This window comes from Cetorhinus maximus, chromosome 10, assembly GCF_964194155.1.
Source record: "Cetorhinus maximus chromosome 10, sCetMax3.hap1.1, whole genome shotgun sequence".
Classification (NCBI taxonomy): domain Eukaryota; kingdom Metazoa; phylum Chordata; class Chondrichthyes; order Lamniformes; family Cetorhinidae; genus Cetorhinus; species Cetorhinus maximus.
Genome location: NC_135888.1, coordinates 61,116,468 through 61,142,800, shown reverse-complemented (window position 1 = coordinate 61,142,800; position 26,333 = coordinate 61,116,468). Strand labels below are relative to the sequence as shown.

Sequence of the window (26,333 nt, the reverse complement as noted above, 5' to 3'; positions counted from 1 at the left end):
ATCCCATAATTTGAAAGGTCATTGGAGTTTCAGAGAGGTGAAGATCAGTGAACCTGCCTAGGTCATAGGTATTGGGGCAATGGTCAGGGCAGGTCAGGTGGTCAAAAATAATGAATCAATGTCACAAACCCGTGAAAATAGCTGGATCCTTCGAGGACTGGCATAAACCAAAATGAGTGCTTCTCAATCCAGTGAATGGCAGCTGAGAAGACTAACACTAGGTAAAGGAGATACAGGTCAAAAGCAACCCACGCACCATATTAGGAGTGTCACAGTACTGCTGTCATACTTACTTTATGACTTGGTCTGGCACTGGCTTGTCCTTGAAGCGGGATGGTTCCTCTAGGACTGGCTGGACAGTGAAACACTGAATCACTGAGAGTCAGGTTAAGGATGTAGTGAGTAGTATAATGGTTGTAATTACAAGAGCAAGGCGGAGGCTGGGAATTTTGTGGCGTGTAACTCACCTCCTGACACCCCAAAGCCTGTCCACCATCTACAAGGCACAAATCAGGAATGTGATAGAATACTCTCTACTTACTTGGATGAGAGCAGCTCCAACAACACTGAAGAAGCTTGACAACCAGGGCAAGGCAGTCACTTGATTGGCACCATCTTAAATATTTACTCCCTTCACTATCACTGCACAATGGCAGCAGCGTGTACTATATACAAGATGCACTGCAGCAACTCAGCAAGGCTCCTTCGACAGCATCTTCCAAACCCACAAGCTCTAGAAGGACAAGGGCAGCAGATACATGGGAACATCATCACCTGGAAGTTCCCCTGCAAACTACATACCATCCTGATGTGGAACTACATCGCTGTTCCTTCACTGTTGATGGGTCAAAATCTTGGAACTCCCTTCCTAGCAGCACTTATGGGTATAAGAGGTGGAGTGTAACAGTTCAAGAAGGTAGCTCACCACCGCCTTCTCAAGGGCAATTAAGGATGAGCAACATCAATGCCAGCAACACCCACATCCCATGAAAGAAAATTTTTTAAATGTTTCTCATCATTCCTGCCCTGGAGATTGGGGGGCATCATTAGTGCACATGTAACTGTGTGTGTGATAGAACTGATCTCCAGCTGTAATTAAGGCTTCCAGTAGAAGAGACAGCCCTAATTTCAGTGCCTGATTACAGGTAATGAATTTGAAGCTTAAAAAATCCTCTGAAAAAGAGTCATACAGACTCAAAAAGTTAACTCTCCTTCTCTCTCCACAGATGCTGACAGACCTGCTGAGTTTTTCCAGCATTTTCTGTTTTTATTACTTAAAAAATCCTTTCAGATCAAATGCGTGTAACTAGAGGTTACTGTCTGCAATATTTTGATTTGCCAAGTGGTTTAAATCAGGAGACGTTATTACAGCTGTAGAGTACAGTTAAGAAATTCACTTTTAAAATATTTAACATCCAAATTAATTAATTAAATAGAATAGAGAAGGCTGGGCAGGAGATGTATTGCAGCTGTAGTATGTGGGAGCTGGTGGACACCGGTGCGATCTACAGTGACCAGCAAGTGTTGGAAGGGGCAAAGTGTAATGTATCCAACTATGCTGATGATACAAAAATAGGTGGAAGGGCATGTTGTGATGAGGACATAAGGAATCTGCAAGGGGATATAGATAGGTTGAGTGAGTGGGCAAAAACTTGGCAGATGGAGTTTAATGTAGGAAAGTGAGAGTTCATGCAGTTTGGTAGGAAGAATCTAAAGGCAGACTATTATTTAAATGGAGAGAGACTCCAAAAAAGTACGGTACAGAGGGATCTGGGTGTTCTTGTACATGAAACAGAAAAAGTTAGCATCCAGATGCAGCAAGTAATTAAGAAGGTAAATGGAATTTTACCCTTTATTGCTAGGGGGTTGGAGTTGAAAAATAGGGAAGTATTGTTACAACTGTACAGGCTGTTGGTGAGGGCACACCTGGAGTACTGTTACAGTTCTGGTCCCTGTATTTAAGAAAAGATATACTGGCATTGGAGGCAGTTCAAAAGAAATTCATGAGGCTGATTCCTGGGATGAAGGGGTTGACTTATCAAGAATGGCTAAACAGGTTAGGCCTTTATTCATTACAGTCTAGAAGAATGAGGGGTGATCTTATTGAAACATACAAGATTCTGAGGGGGCTTGACAGGGTAGATGTTGAGAAGATGTTTTCACTGGTGGGGGATTCTCGAACTAGGGGACGTAGTTACAGAATAAGGGGGACACTCATTTAAAACTGAGATGCGAAGGAATTTCTTCTCTCAGAGGGTAGTGAATGTTTGGAATTCTCTACATCAGAGAGTTGTGGAGGCTAGATCACTGAGAGTATTTAAAAAGGAGGTAGATAGGTTTTTGAAATATTGGGGAGTTGAGGGCTATGAGGAGTTGGCACGAAAAAGGAGTTGAGGCCTGGGGCAGATTAACTATGATCTTATTGAATGGCAGGGCAGGTTTGAGGGGCCGAATGGACTCCTCATGCTTCTATTTCTTATTATGTTCTTATTATATTACAAAGCGCAGTACACTAGAATGTTAAATATTTTCCCTACAAAATTATACAAATTGTGTACAAGATTATGAGGGGCATGGACAGGGTGGATAGGGAGCAGCTGTTCCCCTTAGTTGAAGGGTCAGTCACAAGGGGGCATAAGTTCAAGGTGAGGGGCAGGAGGTTTAGGGGGGATGTGAGGAAAAACTTTTTTATCCAGAGGGTGGTGACGGTCTGGAGTGCGCTGCCTGGGAGGGTGGTGGAGGCAGGTTGCCTCACATCCTTTAAAAAGTACCTGGATGAGCACTTGGCACGTCATAACATTCAAGGCTATGGGCCAAGTGCTGGTAAATGGGATTAGGTAGGTAGGTCAGGTGTTTCTCACGTGTCAGTGCAGACTCGATGGGCCGATGGGCCTCTTCTGCACTGTGATTCTGTGAAATGGTCTTGTAAGCGAACGACTAGTTGTTAAACCTTCTCAGGAGCTAAAATGGGTGCATACAGGGTCAAGTTGGCTGATGATAAAATATTGGAACTGAATCAACCCACTATAGGCATACATGGTAGTGGCACACCTGTCCCAGGTGGTAGTGCTCCAGGCCATCGTTGACAATTGGTCAGCCAGTTGGGCTCACTTCTGGAATCCGGTGGAGTAGAGTTGTCACTAGGGGCTAGGGGCTTTCCACTCACAACTGCAATACCATAAACCAATGCCCTAAGGAGTAAATTGATCCTGGTTGCACAGGCAGCGAGATGCTTTTACGAGCAATGGGCTATTAAACTGCACCGTTTAAGTGGGTTATGCTTAGGCAGAATCCCTGCATTCAGTTTGACCAGAGGGAGTTCCTTCATTTCAGCTCTACTAACCCAGTTTTGATCCCTTTGGACTTTGGTAAATGAGATATGTCTCTTTGGTTGTGTGAGTGCACTCCATATTTTCCAGTCACTCTTTCTCTCTGGATTTCCGTGTAGTTTGGTTTGGAGTTGTGTAAGTGTTGTAGAGGTGATCTTTTGGAGGTATATATAAGCTTCTTCCATTCCAGGCTGGAAAACCTATTAACCTTTCCTTGTAACTCAGACGTCTGAATTGCAGATCAGCCTTGTGGTTCTTCTCTGCTCTGCCTCCAGTACTCAAATATCTCTTATTTCTTGATCAGAAGTGGATGCAGTGGCCTGAATTGAACACTATAAAGTTGGATTTTTACCTCCTTTGATTTGTATTCCACTGTTTTGACCATGTAGTTCCATACCTTATTAGCTTTATTGCTTGCTGCTCTTCATTTGAGTCTAATAAGACTCTTCAACATCTTTCAGCACCACCCACAAATATTTAAACACAATGTATGGAGTGTTAAGCTGTCTCTTTTTTCTTTAGAAACTTTACATTTATTTGCATTAAACTTTATCTTCTATTGTTTTGCCTGCTATTCTTTTCCAACTCATTCTGTAACATTGGGCCTGTATCTTTCCATTCTATTCCTCCTCTTTGTTTGATATCATTTGCAAATCTGTACCTACTGTATTGAATTTCTGAATTCAGGTTGATACTATTAGAAATAGTAGTGATTCCAGCACCGAGGCCTAAGGTACTCTGGTCATGCCCTACCCTTCGACTAGTTTCTAGTCCATTCTCAGACTTTACCCTGAATCTCCCACAGCTTCAGGATTAATTAATAGCTTAAATAAAAGCAAAATACTACGGATGCTGGAAATCTGAAAGAAAAACAGAAAGTGTGGGAAAAGCTCAGCAGGTCTGGCAGTATCTGTGGAGAAAGAAACAGAGTTAATGTTTCAAGTCCAGTATGACTGTTCCTTAGGCCTTTGTTGGAACTTTGTGAAAAGATTTAGAAATTGCAAAACTTTCTAAGGTGTCCCACAGTCCACTTGGGTTGCACTTCCTCAAAGAAGTCGAGGAGGTGGATGAGTCAGGGCTTTCCTCTTCTGAATCAATGTTGACCACTGGGCAATTGTTGTACAGGTTACCTTGAGATAATCAGTTATATAGAATGTCACCTGTTCTGAAATATAGACACATCAACCTCTTTGAAATTTTGTGGTACCTCCTCAGCATCCAATCACTCCCTAATGATTGTCAATATTTTATAAATCTCCTCACAAGTGTATCTCAACACTGTGGAATAAACATCATCTATCCTTGGTGATTTGTTTATTTTAAGTCCATTTAGCCTGTCCAGAACTTGTGTTTCATTGATTGTACTTAGGATGACTATGTTTGATGAGAGAATGCAGCTCATGTGTTTCCTTGAGTAAAGCTCACGGTCATCTTCTCCTATAGTACATGTCAGTCTCACAAAAGCACCATCCAACTGCAGAAGGATGAAATTTCCAGTTCCTATTCCCATGGACTTTACAAATATGAGTCCAAATGAAGATGGTGGGATGACATTTAGAATTTCTTTGGATGGGAATAGCCTGCTCTGGACCTCTGACACTGTGCTCTTCGGTTAGTCATTAGCAAACTTTAAGCATGGGTTCATTTTTGAGAGAGACAGAAATGAAAAGCAGAGAAGTTATGTTAAACTTACATAGAACCTTGGTTAGATCATACTTCGGAGTGCTGTACACAGCACTGGTCTCCATATTATAAAAAGGATATAGAGGCGCTGAAGAAGGTGCAAAAAAGATTTACAATGATGATACCAGAACTGAGAATACCGAACAGGAAACATTACACAGGCCAGGGCTCTTTTTTTTAAAAAGAGAAAAGAAGGCTGAGGGGTGGCCTGGTAGACGTCTTTAAGGTGATAAAAGGGTTCAACAGGTAGACATAAAGAAAATGGAGAATTCAGGAGAAACTTATTTTTCCAGAGAGTGATTGAATGTGGAACTCACTACCACAAGGAGTAGTTGAGGTGACTAGCTTGGATGTATTTAAGAAGAAGCTAGATAAACATATGATGGAGAAAGGAAAAGAAGATTATGTTGCTAAGGTTAGGTAAGGAGTGATGGGAAGAGGCTCAAGTGGAGCATAAACATGGACTTGGACCAGTTGGACCAAATGACCTGATTCCATTACTATACATCTTATGTAAATGGGAGGGAGGCAATCCTGGTAGAAGGTTACCACTGCTTGTATTCTCCATCTTATTGTCGCCTTGCCCTCACTCATGCAGAGGGGAACCACAGCCTTTGCTTGATGTCAAGCTACTCAGGGTAGCTCCACTGGGGAGCTGAGCTAAATAGCAAACTGGACCTGCTGCGTCAAACTGCACAGTCAATGCCAGCAAACCACTCACCACAGTCATTATTATTGCAGAATTCCCAAAATAGCACAGCTCTTCCGAGTCATTAAGCAGCCTGGTTACTGCTCAGCTAGTTACAACTAACTGGAATTTAACAGGCACTAAATGGAAACCTTTGACCACCCTTTACACATAAATAGCACTCCGACAAGTCATTAAACAAATAATAAAAGCTAAGACCAATTTTCTTCTGTCCAAATTGTTACAGCTTCTCTCTGATTTTACCTCATGATGACCTGCTTCTCTTTATTTCTGTCAAGCCCACAATCTCAAACAATGCCTTGGAGTATGGCTGCTTGCTATAATACTGCATGGAGTGATGACACAGTTTTGTACCTGCAGTCCTCTTCATGGTTGAGGGGATCATTTCAATCATCCCCACTGTTGGGAAATGCCCAGTGGAAGGGCAGGCACCTCCCCACTACAAGTGAAAATAGATGGAACACCAAGATGTCTATCTTAATAGGCTCTGGGTCCCTTCCCTTACAGTATAGCAACAGGAACATTCCTGTATCCATTGTCATTCCCTTCCCAAACTTATCTTGAGTAGAAGGATTTTGAATCTTGCTTTGGTCACCACCTCAAGGTGACCAGGTGACAGACTACCATGAGTTACAACTAAAGGAGCAGGATGCTGGGAAAAGGCTTCACTTTTGATTTGGTCGGTCTTGTAGTCCTTTATTATTTCCATTTCACAAGGTGGGAGAAGAGTCTTTGGCATTAAGCTGGCACAGTTCACTGGTATATCCATATGAACTATAGCTGCCACAATGAAGGTTACACAAAACCTGGAGCATGGAAACAGGCCATTCAGCACAACCAGTCTATGACAGTGAATATATTTCTCCTAAGCCTTCCCCCTACTCTAATTATCTCTTCCCACCCTGCAAAAGCACCCCAGTCCCTTACCACCACCACCACCCCCCGCCGTATTGCTCTACTACCTTCTTTCTCATGTATACATCAAGTCTCCCCTTAAATGCATGAAAGGTATCCGTTTCAACCACTCCAAAAACTCTGTGTAAAATCTTTTTTGATCTGTTAGCAGTTATCTTACATTTATACTCCTTTGTTCCAGACTTACTCACAAGTGGAAATAGTTTATTCATACCCACAATAAACTGCAGTTTACTGTGTGTGCCAATGGTAGCCCTCCTACTCATGCACTAGCAGTAATCGGTTGAGTCAATATTACCCCAGGGATTGAATTGAGACATTAAACCGTTTGCGGCTGTTGTTACATACAGCAATGCACGTACCTGCAGCGCTCCTGAATTTATTTGTTTAATGAGTACAGAGTCAACTTTGTAGGGCTGCACTCCCGCTAACAGGAGGGGAATTATATGGAGAAGGCCTAATTTGGCCTTCTCTGGAGCACTGGATTTTCTGTTTGTTAAAAGGGAATCACCAGATAACCATCAGTGTTGCATATCTAGCTGGCTGTCCTGCTCACCAGATTGCCTTTATCAGGTGCCCCCTTTGGGGGAGGCCCTTTCACTGTGTGCTTCAGTTCACAAAATCGACCACAACATGGCTGAGCAATTACATCACTAGCGTTGAGCCAACAGGTACAAAAATACCAGCCATAGGGTAAGTAGCAGATTGTAATCCACCCACTGATGCCACTTATGTTACTGTCAACACCAAAGGATACACTGCCCCGGCGAGTCTTTGATGTTCCTTGCAGGGGGTGACGTTGTGTTCATTCTCTCTGCATTTGGAAACTCAGTCATCAACTCTCCTTGAAAATCTTCTCTCCGCTCATATTCCTTCCCCCGGTAGATGAACACCTTGTTCTGGTATTAAAGACAAAAAGAGATACTTCCTTATCCTGTCTTTTTGCTGGTTAGTTGTGTGAAATGAGTTTGGTCAGTCTCCTAGTGAACAGCAATCCACAGCCGCGAACAACTCCTAATTCAGCATTTACTAGCGTTACATCGGCAATCGCACCCAGGATCGCTGAAGTGGAAAAATGTCCCATTAGCACAGCAAAATAAATCAACTTACATTTATATAACATCTTTCATAACCTCAGGATGTATCAAAGTGCTTCACAGCCAGTGAAATGTAGCCACTGCAGAATTCAAACAAATGCAGAGGATGATGGTGGTGTGATGGTAATGTCATTGGACTAATATTCAGAGGCCCAGGTTCATGTTCTGGGTACATGGGTTCAAATGGCAGCTGGTGGCGTTTAAATTCAACTAATAAAGGGAAACTGGAATTGAAAGGTATTCTCAATAATGGTGACCATGAAACTGTCATCAACTTTTGCTAAAAATCCATCTAGTTCATGAATGTCCTTCAGGGAAGGTAATCTGCCATCCTTCCCCAATCTGGTTTACATGTGACTCCAGATGCACAGCAATGTGGCTGACTCTAAACTGCCCTCTGAAGTGGTCCAGCTAGCCACTCAGTTCAAGGGCAATTAGGGATGGACAACAAATGCTGGCAGTGCTCACATCCTATGAATAAAGAAAGAAAAAAATGCAGCATTCCATTTGCGCCTGGCAAGGTCCCACAAAGAGTAATGAGACAAATGACCAATTAAACTATTTTTTAAACAAGGTTTTTAAAAGTGATGATAGGACAGTGAAAGTCTATTTCCTTTGGCTGAGGAATCCTCTACTAAATCGCTTCTTAGCCGTTTCTGTTCCATGAAAACAGTTTTAGCATCTCAAGTCTACTCTAAACCATAGTATTCTGTCTCTGAGACTGTTCTGGTGAATCCATGCTCTCTGCGCTCTATGGCTTTAATGGCATTTTAAAAATGAGATACTAAAAACTAAGTACTTATTCTAACCACAGATTAACCATTGCCTTGCACAAATGCATTCTTTCTCTGATCCTGTGCTGCACGGGGACAATTAAATAAGTGGAGGAAACTAACAGCAAACATCCAATTTACATTAAGTAAGTACCTGCTGTGTGTAAATAATAAAACACAGTAATTCACTATTAATTTCAAATCAAATTCACTCATCAGCTAATTAATAGTAGACCTCAAGTGATTTGATTAGTTCTAAATATAAATTGCAACTAATTTTGCGTAAACAATTTGGACTCAGGAATTGGAAGCACAATTTCAAAATTTGTGGATGACACCAAACTGGCAGAATGTAGTTAATACAGAGGAGGACTGTAATAAAATACATGAAGATATTGATAGACTTGCCATCTAGACGTGTGTTTAGCAAATGGACTTCAGTAATGATAAGTGGAGAAAAATACAGTTTGGTAGGAAGAATAAGAAGTTCACATACTTCTTGAAAAATAAATGTCTGATTGGGATAGATGAACAGAAGAATCTCGGGTTACAGCTTCACAAATCATTAAATGTAGAGGTACAGGTTAGTAAGGTTGGAAGAGAAGCCAGCAAAGTACTGGTGTTCCTATCTAGATGGACAAAACAGGGTTAAACTTTTATAGAACCCTGGCTAGACAACACTTGGAGCACTGTGATCTGTTCTGATATTCACAAGATTTTTTAAAAAAGAGGCACTGGGGAAGGTGCAAAAACGTTTTGCTGACTGATTCAAGAACTGAGAAGTCACACCTAGCAGGAAAGAATGAACAGGCTGGAGTTCAGAAGAATAAATGATGGGGTAATCTGATAGTGATCTTCAAGATTCTGGAAGGTTATAAAAAGGTAGATTTGGCAACATGGGCAGAATTTAATGTTTGCAAAGGGGGTCTCATTCTCACCCTGGAGAACCTCCACTGTGGAAGGCTCGCTGTATTAAGTGCCCAGTCACTTAACTAGCCACTGTTGGGACTTCCCCGAGATTAAGGAGCCAGGGGGTGGAAATACTAGCCCCCGAGAGGTGCCAGCAGCTCTCTGGGAGTGGTGGCTGCTGCCGGTATTCCTCCCACCAGAGGCACAGGATCAACGAGGAACCCCAGGTCACAGGTGAATGAAAGCATGATGGGGGTCACAAGGTGGGGGTCATGAGAAGTTGGGGGGGTCGGAGGTAAGGGCACGAGGGTGGCTTTCTGTGGCCCCTGCTCCCTTCCTGATGCTGGGTCCCTTGGTCAGGCACTGTGCCTTTGAACAAGATATTCTACTGGAAATCAGGGTTGCTTTTTGGTCTTCCCAACTCCCCTACCCACCATTGATTGAATACCAGCAACAGTAGGATGAGGCCCTTAATCGGACATCAATTGCCCACTTAATGACATCAACTGGCGTTTTGGTGGGAAGGCCGTCCTCGAGCCTTCCCGCCCCTACATAATTGGGCAGAGACAGGAAGGCAGCAGGGTCCCCACACTGCACCCTCTCACCCCATTAACTGCCCCACTGCCTCCAAACTCACCCCCGGGGGAGGGGTGGGGTGGGAGGAAATTAAATTCCACCCCATATTGCAGATGAGCCCAGAGGGGCGGGGGACATAAATATAAGACAGTTCCTAATTGGGAATTCAGGGGAAACTTCTTAACCTGGGGACCGATTAGAAGAGAGGTCAGCAACCTGTGGCAAAGGTGGCATGCGAGATAAATGTGAGCAGCCAGAGTCACAGGCCTGACAGACTGACCTAAAGAAATCGGAACCAGAGAATTCCGATCTCGTTTGAGGCGGCCTTGTCAGTGTCATTGTCAATTTCACTGAGTTGCTGTGCTGCTGCTTCCGAATTTCAGGAAGCAGTGTGGCTCTGATTTTTTGTTTGAAAAGCCTGCCAGAAAGCTGAAGCTGCAGCAGCAGCAGTGTAGCAACTGTCAGGAGAGAGCTCTCAGTTGAAAAATAGTAGTCGGAATGCCTGCAAATTTAGAACCAACTGGATGCTGTGTTCACATGTGTGTGTGTGTGTTCGCGCACGTGCGTGCATGCGTAGGTAGGGCGGTCGAGAGGGAGGGTTGGAGGCGGGGTGGTGGGGATGGGGAGGGAGGTGGTGAGGGGTTGGGGGAGTTTTGGGGGAGGTTGGAGGGAAGGTTAAAGAGGGTTTGGGGGTTAATTATATCTACTTTATAAATGTTAAAATAAAGCACTGGCATGTGAAACCTTACAGTGGATAAATGAAGACTCAGCACGCCACCTCCAGAAGGTTGCTGACCCCTGAATTAGAATGTGGAACTCACTACTACAGAGTCTTTGAACAGCAGCAATGTTTTCAAGGGGAATCTGGATAAGCACATGAGAGAAAACAGAATAGAAGGATGTGTTTACGGGTTAACTGAAGAGGGGTGTGAGCAGCACAAATCTCATGAATCTACTGGGCCGAATGACCTGTTACTGTGCTGAAAATACTTTGTAATGCATGGTGATACTTCGTGTGCCCCGATAATAAAATCCAAAGTGCTGCTGTGAGTCATCCATCTTAAATTGGCAGCTGCATTTACCTACATAACAGTGACTGTTCTTCAAAAGTGATTTAAAATGTCACTAAGAGAGTAAGGAGTGAGATTAGGAAAAATGCCCTTACAAATGCATCTTTTGGTGCATGGAACATTTTACAATGGGAGAGATTGAGGCACAGCAATCCCTGCTTTGCATTGAAATGGCAGCTCTGGTTATGTGTTCAACGCTGTAGTGTTTCTTGATTTCATAGCTTTCTGGCATAGAGGCAATGGAGCCAAGCTAACAGATAGTTTGAGCATATTTGGTGTGCACAAAAAGGATAGAGGCATTGACGAAGGTAAAAAGGGGCATTGACAATGACAATACCAGAACTAAGAAGTTAGGCAAAAGACTATGGCCTGAATTTTCATCCTTGAGGCGGGTAGCGGGAGTTGGGAAAATTCCAGTGGATGTGGGCTGGATTCGGGCCAGTTGACCCAGGAGAAAGTTCAGCTACAGGGACCGTACAATGCCGAGATGAGTTGTTTAAAAGGCCCACCTTGGTGCTGTGGGATTTTGTTCCAGTTAAGATAAAAGCAGAAAATCCCTCCAGCCTTCACCCATCACACTTCCTCATCCTCTACTCATTCTCTATGCCACCTCATGCCCCACCCACCCTGATGGTCCCTCATGCTGTCATGCCAAGGTATACCCCCCAAACAATCCCTTTGGCCCCCATGCCTCCATGCCAAACTATTCGCCTTCACTCACCCTCTCATGGCCCCTCATGCCATGTTATGCCCCTCCACCCTATTCTCCATGGCTCCTCATACCTCCAATGCCAAGCTGTGGCACTTGTGTGTCCATTGACTCACTATGTAGTGCATGGAATCAATGAATCCTATAGTGACAATTAGATAGATAAAAAAAGCTTTTAAAAAATTAAAAACTTTCCACTATGTTAAAAAAGTCCTTTTACTACAGGGCAATAAACATCCAGACCCTTTAAAGTTTCAATAGCTGAAACTGCAAGCACGTGAAACCTCTTAACCTCATGTAAATAAACATTGTGAAATTGACAGCAGGGATCTGCTAGCCAGAGGTGTCAATCAAGTAATGTTTTCTCTGGGGCTCAGGTGTTTCAGTATTCTAATGGATGTCTGAGCTCTGAGGCAAGCATACATAACGAGGCTTGGCTAAGTGTCCAGAAATCCATTAGCCTGTTCAAACATCTGCCTACTATCACTCTATCTGAAATTGACCGATTTGTCATAGAACAGCAGTCACGTTTATATTACTCAGTTCTATTCCTAGCATTGCCAATGCTAAATGATACATTTGGGAGCCCCCATCGCTTGGGCTATTGAGAGTTTCATTGTAAAAATAAATTGTACCTGACACACAGAAAGATGTGCAGTCTTGTTATACAAATAGACATCACCTCGACCGACTGTTGGATTGAACTCTCTCTGTTGAGCTAATTTTATGAAAGTATTGCAATTATATATTTACTTTTCCAGTTGAAGCTTGAGTTATGTTTACATGTAATGCTTGATTCAGAGGCCAAAATTAATTAGTTTGAAGTTTTTACACAGGAAAGCCATTTAACATCATAATAATATGGGATGTGTGTTAAAAGCGGATTCTATTGCATTTCTTCTGTACTGACAAATGTCAGCTCTCTGTCATGGATCCTTGGTGACATGGTGAAGCAGAAGATTCACCTTCAGTACTTGTGCTTTGCACCTATTTCTCAGCCACCTTGACAACAATGATGCTTTATTAGCGCTCTTATCCTGAAGGGGTTATTTTAAGTGTGAGCATCCAATTCTACCAACCTTCTGTCCAGCCTCTGGGGAAACCAATGTTGATGCAAAGCCAGCATGATGTCTTCCACTGTCGAATTAATCTTCTCTTATTTCTGGACTTCCCAATGGGCTGAGCTTGTATGTCAGCGATGATAAGGTCATAATGCATATGACATGTATTTGTTGTCAGCCATGGCACACTGCGCCCACCCCCTCCGAGTCTGAATGTTGTCTGTTCAAGCCCCACTTCAGAAACTGGAGCACATAAACCTAAAACCCCAGTGCAGTACTAGGGGGAATGCTACAGTGTCCAGGGTGAGACATTAAACCAAAGTCCTGGCTGCCCTCAGGCGAATGGAATATATCCCAAGGCATTATTTTGAAGAAGAGGAGGGGAGTTCTCACTCATGTCCTGGCCAATACTCATCCCTCCAACAATAAAACACATTGGGCTGAATTTCTCGCTGAGCGGGTGGGCGCGTACCTGACCTGCTCAAGTGTAAAGTGATGCGTGATGACGTTGGGCGAGCGTCCCGACGTCATCGCACACTTGTGCGATATTTCAGTCGGTGGGCGCATGCGGGAATCTGCAGCACAACTGCTGACAATTAACAGGTCTGTTAAGGCCATCAAAGGGTTAAATGAATGCAACTTTTCGCTGCCTGACCAACCTTACGGTTGCCAGGCAGGCAAAAAGGCCAAGTGGCCTTTGGATTTTTTATGAAACCTCATCCACCAGCGGGAATTAAAAATAAAATGAAAATTTTGAAATATCATTTATAACATGTCACGAGGGTACATGTTTTTAACATTTGTAAATTCTTTACTTTTGATTTTAAAAATCTTCAGCTCCCTGAGGCAGCTCTGTGCCTCAGGGGGCTTTCGTCGCGTGCACCTGCGTACATGTACAAGCTTCCGCACCCGCCCTCCTCCTGCCCTCACCCCAGCAGCGCTCAGTGTTTTTCAGGCTGGCTGGCCGGTAATTGGCCAGCCAGACTGAAACCGAGGTCGGGGCCCGATTGCAGGCAGCAGTCGGCTTCGCGATCGCTCCCGGGCTCACCTCCCATGCCTGCATAGCAAGGTAAAAATCCTGCCCATTATCTGTTCAGCATTACTTTGCTGTTTGTGGGAGCTTGCTGTGTGCAAATTGGCTGCCACGTTTCCTATATTACAGAAACTACAACTCAATTGCACTTCATTGGCTTGTGAAGTACTTTGTGATATCCTGAAGTCATAAAAGGTGCTATATAAACACAACTCTTTCTTTTTCATGTGGCCAATGTACCGACACACTGTGTAGAATTATATGGAACAAAAGTGGACTACTCCCCCGAATTGAGTCTCCACCTGTTTTCTTCTCCACAAGGGGGCTGGTGTCCTACCTGGGCCTCTGGTGAGATGACACATGAAGGAATGTTCCAGAAATCATAGGCCTGCAGGCTCTGATATACCATAAATCCATTTAAATAAAGAAGCAAGGTATTTTCATATCACGGCTTTCACAATGTCTCAAAGAGCTTCATAATTACAGGCTTTGGAAGTGCAGTCACTGTGGTAATGTAGGCAAAGTGGCAACCAGAATTGCTCTAAGCAAGATCCCACAAGCAGCAATGAGATGTAATTGACAAGAGAATCTGGTTTTGGTGATGTTGTTTGAGAGATAAGTGTTGGCTATGAAATCGGGAGAATTTTGTTCATCTCTAAATGGTGGCATAGGATCTTTTATATCCACAAGAGGGCAGATAGATCTCAGTTCAATATCTCATCCAAAATACAGTGCCTCTGATAGTGCAGCACTCCTTTAGTACTGCACCAAAGTGTCAGCTTAGATCGTGCTCAAGTCTCTTGCATCAGTGCTTGAACCCATAGCCTTCTGATTTATGCAAGTGCGTTGCCAACTGAACCAAGGCTGTAACCTAAGTCAATGTAAAGTCTAGGTGTGAGGACGAGTTTCCAAGGAGTGCCCTTACAAGTGTCACTTTTTAACCAGGAAATTCCAGTTGGTGAATCAGCCATGAGATATCTCTTTCTTGCCTCAGCCAAGTTCTCCAGTCCTGTCTAGGAAAGACTAACTGTAGCTGGCCATCTCCGTGGTATGTCTGAAGGTTGGACTGTACATCTAATTGGAGCAATGAACATGCCTCACTCTAGAAAAAAGTGTCTAGATTGACACTTGAGTGCCATACTGAGGCAGTGCTCCCCAAAGGCATCACCTTCTGATGAGATATTAAACTAAAGCTCAGTTGCTCATTAAAGAGCGAGGTGACCTAGCCAATGTTCAGGCCTCAGCCAACATGACACAAAATTGGAGATTCATTTCACTCACTGCTTTTGGGACCTTGTTGTGCTCTGATTGGCTGTCATGTTTGTTTACAAAGCAACAATGACTACACTTCAGAAGTAACCCTTTGCAATGAAGTGTTTTGAAACATTTTGATGATGTAGTAAGGAGTTACAGAAATATAAGTTCTCTCTTTTGTTACCAATGTCATTCATGAGAGGAGTGATTGGGCCAGGATCTGTTGTAAAAATAATGGTGACGCTAACGGGGTTCATTGCAATTTATTCAAAAATTGGACATCATGTGCAAATGTACAGGTAAATCCAAAAATCTGGAAGTTGCATCCATGCTGTGCCACTCTGCAACAAAGTGAACTATTGCCTGTCCTAGCCTCGGACTCTTGGTGCTCTTAGCTGAGTGTCTTGGGGATCCCAAGGTGGGACTAACTGAGTTGTTGTTGCAGAAAGCTGGCACAAACACGATGGGCCGTATGACCTCCTTCAGCAACGTAGCCATCCTATGATTCTATGAAACCAAGATATAGCAGTAGGAGTAGACCATATGATCCATCGAGCCTGCTTCGCCATTCAATACGATCATGGCGATCTTGGGTTTCAACTGCACATTCCTGCCTGCTCCCGATATCCTTGATTCCCTGAGAGATCAAAAATCTGTCTATCCCAGCTTTAAAGGTATTCAACAATGGAGAATCCACAACCTTCTGGGGTACAGAATGCCAAAGATTCACAATCCTCTGAGTGAAGTATCAGTACCACATCTCAGTCCTAAATGATCGGCCCCTTATCCTGAGACAGTGGAACAACCTCTCAGCATCCACCCTATCAAGCCCCTTCAGAATCTTGTAGGTTTCAATGAGATTACTCTCATTCTTCTAAACTCCAGAGAATATAGGCCCAGTTTACTCTGCCTCCCATTATAAGACAACCCCCTCTCCCAGGGACCAATTTAGTGAACTTTCACTGTGCCGTCTCCAATGAATATCCTTAAATGCGGAGACCAAAACTGCACTCTGTATTCCAGGTGTGGTCTCGCTAAAACCCTGTACAATTGCAGCATTTTATTTATTTTATTTTACTTTATTCCTGTACTCCAATCCCCTTACAATAAATGCCAATGGACTATTTACCTACCTAATTGCTTGCAAGCTAACTTTGTGTTCCTTGTATGAGCACACGCAAGTCTTTTTGAACATCAACACTTACAAGTTTTGCACATTTTAAAAAATACATTCTGCTTTGCTATTCTTACAACCAAAGTGAAGAACTTCACACTTCCCTACATTAAATTCCATCTGCCATTTTGTTGCCCACTCACTTAATCTGTCTCCATCTCTTTGCAGCCTTTCCATGTCCGTCTCACAACTTATCTTTCCATCTAGCTTTGTATTGTCAGAAAACTTAGCTCTGAGTCTTCATCTGAATCATGAACATAGATTGCAAATAGTGAAGTTCCAGAAAAGCAGCTTCTTGCCATCTGCCTCCCCATTCAAATGTACAGAACAAGGTGATGTTCCTATACTGTTGAACACCACTTTGGAAGATGTGCTGAGGGTAGCAAAGAAAACAGAACATATACAAGTGGGTAACTTCAATAACTGAGCTGGGCCCTGTAGCTATATCTTGACCTTGTCTTGTGATCTCCAACATAATAGAAGCAACCATCTCACTGTAAAATTAATCAAATTAAAATTAGGCCTTTAAAAATTATGAAGCAATTTGGTAGGATGGATATAGGGCAGATATAAAGAAGATGTTTCCACTTGTGGGGGTGATCAATAGGGAATTCAGGAAACATGTCTTTATACAAAAAAGTGGTAAGAATGTTGAACTCTCTCCCACAGGGAGTAGTGAGATGAATAGCATAGATGCATTTAAGAGGAATACAGATATAAATGCGAAGGAGAAACAAATAGAAGGAAATGCTGACATGGTGAGATGAAAAGTGTTTATGTTCCACTCATGTGGAACATAAAGACTGGCATAAACTAGTTGGGTAGAATAGTCTGTTCCTGTGCTGGAGATTCCAGGCAATTCTCTGTACCACCATCCAAAAAGTTTCTGAATCACTTTCCTGGTCTTTCTCTGCTACTTGAGGAAATCGATCATCTGACTTCATAAAACAAAGCTGCTGATCGGTCACTTTCTTTCTCTTTCCACAAACCATACACAATGATCAGCTGGAAGCAGTATCAGATGAAAAGCTCCCAATCTTCCGCCAGTACTGCTCTCCTTTACAGAAAGGATGGACTCCATGGTGAATTTACAATAGTGGTGATTGTATGCTAAGGATTATGTTACAAACTTCTATAAATTATGCTTCTTGGTGATATGGAGCTCAGTAAAAATCAAGCTTGCTAAACAAGGGGCCATGGACTGTATTTGTGATTTTGTAACGTGACATCAACTAGAACTGAGGCAAGCATTCACGCTTCCACTGTCATATGCAGGGATTGGCTCTTAATAGGGAAACAGACTAGGGACTTTGTTCACGGGAGATTGACTCAAAAGAAAATGCGGAGACACTGTACTTTGCCTCATGCCTTATATAAGTGTCACCCTGCTTCTCAATCTCTGAAACAGAAGACTGTGGGTTCAAGCCTATCCAGAGGCCTCAGCTGATGATGCAGGCCGACCTTTCAGTGTAGCACTGAGAAAGCGCTACACCATCACAGGTGTGACTTTTGTGGAAAAGGCGGCTGCTCTCTCAGGTGGATGTAAAAGCTCCCATGGCACTTTTCAAAGAAATACAGGGAAATTCTCCCAGTGTACCAACCAACACTGATTCCTCAACACTAAAAATAATTTTCTGGTCATTATTGAATTGCTGTTTGTGGGAGTTTGCTGTGTATAAATTGGCTGCTACATTTATTACATCACTATAGTGACTACACCTCAATGTTACCTGACTGGATGTAAAACACTTTGAGACATCCCTAGGTCTTGAAAGGTACTATGGAAATGCAAGCTCTTTCTTAAATGAAAGAGAAAGGAAACATTGACTGGAATTTTCCAGCCCCCCTTCACCGCCCACTGTGGGTTCCCCCGTGACAAAGCCGGCAAGTTCACATCGAAGGGACTGGAAATTCCTGCTGCTGTGAGCAGCTGGAAAATTCCAGCCATTGGTTCCTGCTATTAGGAGCTGCTGTCCCCTTTTCTCTCAAAACTCGTTTGGCAATCCAAGCTGGAACTGATAAAAGCTGAGGAAAGAGCATTTCAACAGTCGGATTAGGTACAACGAAGCAAATCCTCAATCAACGCAGGGATTCAGTTTAGAAAAACAGCAAGGAATTAAACTCTGCAACCATTCACAGCATAAACAAAATGCTTCTATTAGATGCAGCAGTAGTAAAGTACAGCTAACAAAGGATTAAGATTCGGGACAAATGAAATGTGACTGAGAACTGTTTAGGATGCTTGTCTGTTTGAATAATGTATTTCTACCAGAATTCTCAATTCCAAGTCATAGCCCATGTAAAGTACAATTTTCTTCCCACTCCAGTTATCTCTCTTTCTCTGTTCTCCTGTTCTCTAATGATAAGTGATGCTTGTGATGGTGAATGAAACTGCTTTCTGCATCTTTTTTTCCATTCATTCACCGCCACATGTACAGCCAGATTGGGTGCAGCATAGGATAAATTTAGAGTACTAAACTCTCCCAGTAAATACTATGGCCTGAATCTTATATCTAACTGGCGCACACGGTTGGCAGGCCGGGAAACGGACGTGAAATGCGCTTCCGCCTGCGATCAGCCCTTATGGTCGTAATTTCACGCTGGCTGGCCAATTAACAGCCAGTGTGAAACGCAGCTGGAGAAAGGCTGAGCACTGCTGGTGGCGCGGGAAGAGGGCGGGCACCAACATCACCGCGGGTGCCAGTGAGCGCTTCCACTGAGCTCCCTGAAGGCAGACTTGCTCCCTCAGGGAGCTGCAGACCTCCCAATAATAAAAGAAAGCCCAAAGATTCCATGCAGCACAATCAAGCACCTGAAAGCATACTTCATTAAAAAAAAGTCTCAAGATATTTAATTTTATTTAAAATCCTAACAGAGATTTCATCCCGCCCTTGGATGGGGTTTCATCAAAAACGTAAAGCCCGCCTGGCCGATTGGCCCATCCACCAATCTTAAGGTTGGACGGGCCACAAAAAAAATCACTGACAATTAGGCCGTTAATGGGCGTAATTGTCAGCGGGGGGGGCTCTTCTGACTTTTGCGTGGCCCCGCCGAGTGAAACATCACACAAGTGCGCGATGACATCGGGACGCTCACCCAATGTCACCTCTTGCGATTTTACACCCACTCACATAAAATTCTGGCCTATGTTACTGAAGGAAAATCACCTCCATTTTCCCATAGCATTCAGTCCTCTTCCCTCTGACTGTGCCAAATTTGTAGAATCTTACAGCACAGAAGGCATGGTTGTGCCGGCTCTTTGAAAGAGCTCTTCAATTAGTCTCACTCCTCCTGCTCTTTCCTCACAGCCCTGCAATTTTTTTTCCTTTTGAAGTTTATACCAATTCCCTTTTGAAAATTACTCTTGAATCTGTGTAGTGACTGTAGCTTTAAGGCTTATTGTACTGTGTAGTGTCATGTGACAGCGTGAACGACTCAGATCTAAATGTGGGGAAACTTAGGGGTGGAGTTTGTGCCTGGTTGTGGATCTTGATGGAAGCATGTAACTGCTGCTGAAGCCCTGTAAATAAAGTTCATTGTTTTTTTATGAGAAACCTGTCTGGAAAATCAAGTCCATAACAATTTGCGACGAGGATGGGATTGGTTCTCGTGTTGTCCCTTGCCCAGTGAATGAGAGAATCTTGTTTTAAACAGAGGAAAGGGAAAATATACTCATCAGGTATGCCGCTTTTTGGCAGGATCAACCCCTTCGGCTCATCCACAAAGGATTGGAGTCAATATATAGAACATCTCAGTTTCTTTTTCCAAGCAAAGAAAATAACAATGGAGGAATAAAGGAAAGCAATTCTACTGCGCGTCTGTGGGAGTAAAACTTATAATTTAATCCATGGTTTGACTTCCCCGAACGCCCCCGATTTGAAGACCTTCAGCAAATTGTTAGACCTCATAAAGGGTCATTATCAACCCAAACCCTCCATAATCATGCAGAGGTTCAAATTTAATTCGAGAGCAAGAGCCCTGAGGGAGACCATAGCAACATACACAGTGAAGCTGAAACAGCTAACTGAATATTGTAACTTCAGGGAGACCCTAAACGACATGTTAAGGGATCGTTTGGTCTGCGGTGTGCATGATGATGCCAATCGACTGTTATTAGCTGAAGTAAATATAGACTTTAAAAGCGCATTGGAAATAGCGCTTGTGATGGAAAGCTCCAAATGGGATTCGCAGGCCTTACAGGGTGTACAAAATGGCGCCATTTTCCAGTTGAGGAGGGAACAGTCCGCCGGGCGTGGTGCGAAAACTAGGAAGTCAGCCGCGAAGCAGGACAATCCCTGCTATCCAAAAATTTTAAAAATATACAGGAGACTGCTCAGCAGCAAATGTGAAAATGAACTATTGCCGATGTAGAAGTAACCATATCGCTGAAACTTGACTGTTTAAAGAGGTGGAGTGTCATTATTGTCATAAAAGAGGACACATACTGAAGCAATGTAAAGCAAGATTGAGATAGACTCCCAGGCAGCAAACTAAACTGATTAAAGTACATAATGTGGAAGAACCAGAAACCACTAATTCCCCTGTTTATTCTCTATTTGATGTGTAAGTAAGGAAAACAGAGCCAATTACTGTTACTCTGCAGGTCAATGGAAAACCTTTGATTGTGGAAGTGGACACTGGTGCATCAACCACACATTCAAATATTTAAACAAGGACACTCAACAACTGAATATGGAGCAAACTTCTGCCCAATTGAAAACGTATACTGGTGAAGTCATACAAGTGAAAGGTATTACCACTGTACCTGTTTATTACAGGCACCTGATAGCACAGCTCCCTGTAATTGTATTGGAAGGTGAAGGACCAAGCCTTCTAGGTCATAATTGGTTGAGGGAAATTAACCTTGATTGGCAAGTGAGATTTCAAAAGGAAGCCGGAAGAGTTCCTGAGTTGGAAAAGGAACACGACAAGGTACTTCAGAATGAGCCTGAAGAGTCGAAGGACCTTAACAGGATGCCAATGTAACACCCTTATTCAAAAAGGGATGGAGACAAAAAACAGGTAACTATAGGCCTGTTAGCTTAACATCTGTCATTGGAAAATGTTAGAGTCTATTATAAAGGATGTAATAGCAGAGCACTTAGAAATGCATAATCTACTCAAGCAGAGTCAGCATGGCTTCATGAAGGGGAAATGATGCCTGACAAATTTATTAGAATTCTTTGAGGAGGTAACAAGCAGGATAGATAAAGGGGAACCAGTAGACATAATATATCTGGATTTCCAAAAGGTGTTCGATAAGGTACAACACATAAAGCTACTTAATAAGGTAAGAGCCCATGGCATTGGGGGTAGTATATTGGCATGGATAGAAGACTGGCTAACCAATAGAAGACAGAGTGTTGGGATATGGAGGGCATTTTCAGGATGGCAACCTGTAACTAGTGGGGTGCCACAGGGATCAGTGCTGGGGCCTCAATTATTTACAATATATATTAATGACTTGGATGAAGGAAATGAATGTACTATCGCCAAGTTTGCAGATGACACACAAATAGGTGGGAAGGCAAGTAGTGAGGATGACCCAAAGAGTCTACAGAGGGATATAGACAGGTTAAGTGAGTGTGCAAAAGCATGACAGATATAGTGTGGGAAAGTGTGAGGTTATGCACTTTGGCAGGAAGAATAGAGGAGCTGAATATTATTTAAATGGAGAAAGACTGAAGAAAACTGCAGCACAGAGGGATTTGGGAGTCTTTGTGCATGAATCCCAAAAAGCTAACATACAAGTTCAACAGGTAATAAGCAAGGCAAATGGAATGTTGGCCTTTATTTCAAAGGGAATGGAGTATAAAAATAGGGAAGTCTTGCTAAAACTATACAAGGCACTAATTAGACCACACCTAGAATACTGTGAACAGTTTTGGTCCCCTTAAGGAAGGAAAGATATACTGGCATTGGAAGTAGTCCAGAGAAGGTTCACTAGGTTGATCCCGGGGCTGGAGGGATTTTCTTATGCAGAGAGGTTGAGTAGGTTGGGCCTGTACTAATTGGAGTTTAAAAGAATGAGAGGCAACCTTATTGAAACACATAAGATTCTTAGGAGGCTTGACAGGGTAGATGCTGAGAGGTTATTTCCCCTTGTGGGAGAGTCTAGGACCAGAGGGCAAAATCTCAGAGTAAGGAATCCACCTTTAAGACAGGATGAGGAGGAATTTCTTCTCTCAGAGGATAGTCAGTCTGTGGAATTCTTTACTGCAGAGGGCTGTAGAGGCTGGGCCGTTAAGTATATTCAAGGCTGAGATAGACAGATTTTTAATCAGTAAGGAAATCAAGGGTTATGGGGAAAAGGCAGGAAAGTGGATTATCAGATCAGCCATGATCTCACTGAATGGCGGAGCAGTATCAAAGCGCCGAAAGGCCTACTTCTGCTCCTTATCCTTATTAACATCTTATGGTAAAAGGAGTGTGTAGCCATTCAGCAACTAGAGGAAATGAAGACTGTCTTAAGCAACAACATGGAAGAACTGCAGAAGAAACTCAAGGAGACTCTGCTGAATGACAGAATCCAAGATGAAGCATGTGAACTACGCAAAGAAAAGGAAAACCCGTTGAAAGACCTTCACACGCTACAAAGATCCCTCAGGTCAAAGTTTGTACCTCTGGAAAATTACAAAGAGAAGCAGAATGAATTTAATGTCACCAGTTGACAGAGAAGACGCAGCAATGTTCAAGGTTCCAGGAGGAAACCAAAAGATACAAGGAGACAGAGCAGCTGAAGAATCAGTAAAGTGAAACGATATAGGCATTAGAAGGAAAAGTTGTGGAACTCTCCAAAATGCAAGAGGGTGCTGAAAACATGGGTAGCTCAACCTCTGAACTGAACCAATTTGAGATTTCATCTGAGAGAAGTCTCGCCGACTGTGAAGTTAAAATGAAGGATGAGACTAAACTCTGTGGTAGACAGAAGACGACAAGATGGAAGATGGTTCAGAAAAGGCAATGAACAACCCCCCCACGCTACTACAGGTTCAACACCTTCAGAATTACTTATGAAGCGCCACGTTCATATGAGATTAAGCCTGGTACTTCCTAATTTGGAGGGGAAGGTGGAGAACAGTCAAGGGAATCAAAAAGTGACTCATGATTTACATAGTTGAGAGCGAAAATTTACTGTCAGTGAAACAGCATTTGTACGAAACTTTGGTGATGGATCGAGTTGGTTACCTGATGTAATAGTTTGTGACAGGATCATTGTCGTACCATGCAGAAGTGGAGGGCCGGATCACCCAAAAACACGTGGATCATTTGAGAAGAAGGGAGATACCCCAACAAACCAATGTTCTACCTGTAGCCATTGTAGAACCTGTGGTCCCCTGTTGTGATTGATCAACCAAAGACAGACATACCAGATGTCTCTGTCAAACTGGATAACAGTGAACTGCCTGTGCCTAAGGAGATACCTGATGTTGCTGCGGTTCCAGAAAATGAAGATTCAGCAAGAGATTCTAAAGTTGTGGAGCTACGATGTTCCACTCGGTCAGGAAACCATCTGAGGGACTGAGATTTTAACTTCATAACCCATGTATATATTAGTAACATCATGAATGTAGCTGTTCTTGTAAATACAAATTGTAAAAAAAAATTGAAAGGGGGAGGAATTTAATACCTGAAGCTTTAGGGAATGTAGTAACTGTAGCTTTAAAACTTATTATACTGTGTAGTATCACATGACAGTGTGAACGAATCAGCCAGAAGCATGGGGAACCTTAGGGGTGGAGTTTGTGTCTAGTTGTGGTTCTTGATGGAAGCATGTAACTGCTGCTGAAGCCCTGTAAATAAAGTTCACTGATTCTTATGAGAAACCTGTCTGGAAAATCAAGTCCTTAACAATCTGCTTCCACTACCTTTTTATACAGTGCAATGCTGCTGTGAAAAATATTCTCATCATCTCCCCTCTGGTTCTTTTGCCAATGATCTTAAATTTGCGATCACTGGTTACTAACCCTCAAGCCACTGCAAACAGTTTCTCCCTTTCTACTCCAACAAATCTCTTCGAAATTTTGAATATCTTTATCAAATATTCTTTTAATCTTCACCCAACAACCCCAGCCTCTCTGACCTCTTTCATTAAGAATCTGATTAATGTGTTGCAATGTAACTAGAAAATAGTTTTAGGTGTTTTAAAAATTAAATTTCAGTAATTTAAAATCAGTTTACTCACGGGTGATGGATTGATGCTGCGATTGAAAATTCTTATGTTTTATGGTAAACCTATTTCCAGTTTCTTTCATCAAACTTCACCAGGTTACCACTTACATGAAGGAAATTTTTTTTTAAAAATACGTTTTAAAACTGTGCCCAAATACAGAACTGGTGTTTGGCTGTATGCAAATCAGTTTTAAGGTGTCTCATGGGAAAAAACAACAATTTTAAAAATGGGTGCAATTTGGGGTGAAATTTGTACCAGAATCAAGAATTGCACCCACACAGAATCTCTAGCCCATCATCTTTGGGATGTAATCATATTTAATGGCAAGAAATTGAATTTTTAGTAGATCATTCAGGAGGAGCTCCCAAATCAGAGTCTGCTCAGCAAGATAGAAAACAGCTATGAAGAAATTAAGTTTTGGGTTTATGAGCTTTGACACAAACAAGAGGGTGATAAATCTGAAATGTTATCCTTTTTCCAGTCTTCTCAGGTACTGCCTGACCTGCTGACTGTTCCCAGTAGTTTTGTTTTTATTTCAGATTATTTAGGATCCATGATATTTTGCCTCATGTTACAATACAAATTGTAAAGGGTTAACATCAGGAGCATCTGATACGGATGTAACTATGATGCAATGTCACATGACTAAAAGACTGCGGTGGGAAACAAAATACAAACATGTGTGGGGTACTGAGATGTATACAGGTCTGCAAATGTACAAGAATGTTTTTTTCACAAATAACAGCCTATAGTAGCATTCTTAGGGTAAGAGGCGAATCCTAAAGAAGCTCCATCTAGACTCCGAACTCAAGATGAAACATAGTGGCAGCGGATAGAGCTTGAAGAACCAGAAATACTCCATGATTAGATTGCAGGCCTGAAAGACCTACAGGTCCTTGGAAAAAGGACAAGAAAAAATATTAAAGACTTACCTGCGAATGGAGATTTGTGGGTACTGCAGATGCAAGCAGACACACAGATCATGAGTCTAGATAGCAGTGAGTACAGATGACAAATACAAGCCCAACTACTGAAGCAGCAACAGATCCAGAGCTTAGGGCAAGCATGGAGTCTACATTGCCACTCCCAGAACTGTTCCAAAGCACTGAAGGCTTGCAACAGGCTCAACACTGGGACAACTGGAAGAAGAGATTCTCCAGCTTCATGTTTGCATAAGGACCAGAAGGATTAGGTACTTTACGTATTAGGGGCCATAGCAGATGATGTTATTGAAAGACATCTGGCTGATCTGGTTGATCAGGCTTCGAGTTCTTATGAAGAGGAACTCCAGGCATTTGATTCATAGTTGTGTTCAAAAAATTTGATAATTGAGTGGACGAAATTTAATAAGAGGAGGCAAAAACCGGGTGAATCCATGGGTTCATTTATAAATGACTGATACAGACTCACGGAGAATAGCAACTATGGAATCCTCAGAGATAAATTAGTATGCAATTGTTATCATAGTTGGGGGTCTTATGTGAAACCCTATCAGATGTTTTGCAAACAAGGGAAGATGTAACTCTCTCAAAGACAATACAAATAACTCTACAGATGGAGCTTAGGAAGTTAAACAGTGTGGTTGTTCATGGAGAAAGTGATGTCCTTTGGAAAAAAAGATGAGTGAACCAATTCAATTTGTCAGACAAAAAAATAGTGCAGTGAAGCAAAAGCTTGTGAAAATTGGAAAATCCTGCCAGCCGCCATCTTGAGATGTTCTGTTTGGCGGGAAAATCCTACACAAGTGGGAAAAATGTTCAGCAAGGGGAGCTCAGTGTGAGATCTGTGGACAGTTGGAATACTTTAAAATAGTCTGCAGATCCAAAGTTCCTATAGCTCATAGGAAAAAAGATAACAATGAAACCACA

General features: G+C 42.6%; 1 protein-coding gene across 1 annotated transcript in view; it reads right to left on the bottom strand.

Moving 5' to 3' along the window:
• The window catches only part of dock2 (dedicator of cytokinesis 2), a 634,661-nt gene that overhangs the window by 36,123 nt on the left and 572,205 nt on the right, over positions 1-26,333 (bottom strand). Inside the window, exons 41-42 of the mRNA XM_078550540.1 lie at positions 7,394-7,535; positions 294-375 (exon numbers count right to left, since the gene is read on the bottom strand). Coding sequence (XP_078406666.1) covers positions 294-375; positions 7,394-7,535 — 224 coding nt within the window. The remainder of the gene's footprint in view (positions 1-293; positions 376-7,393; positions 7,536-26,333) is intronic.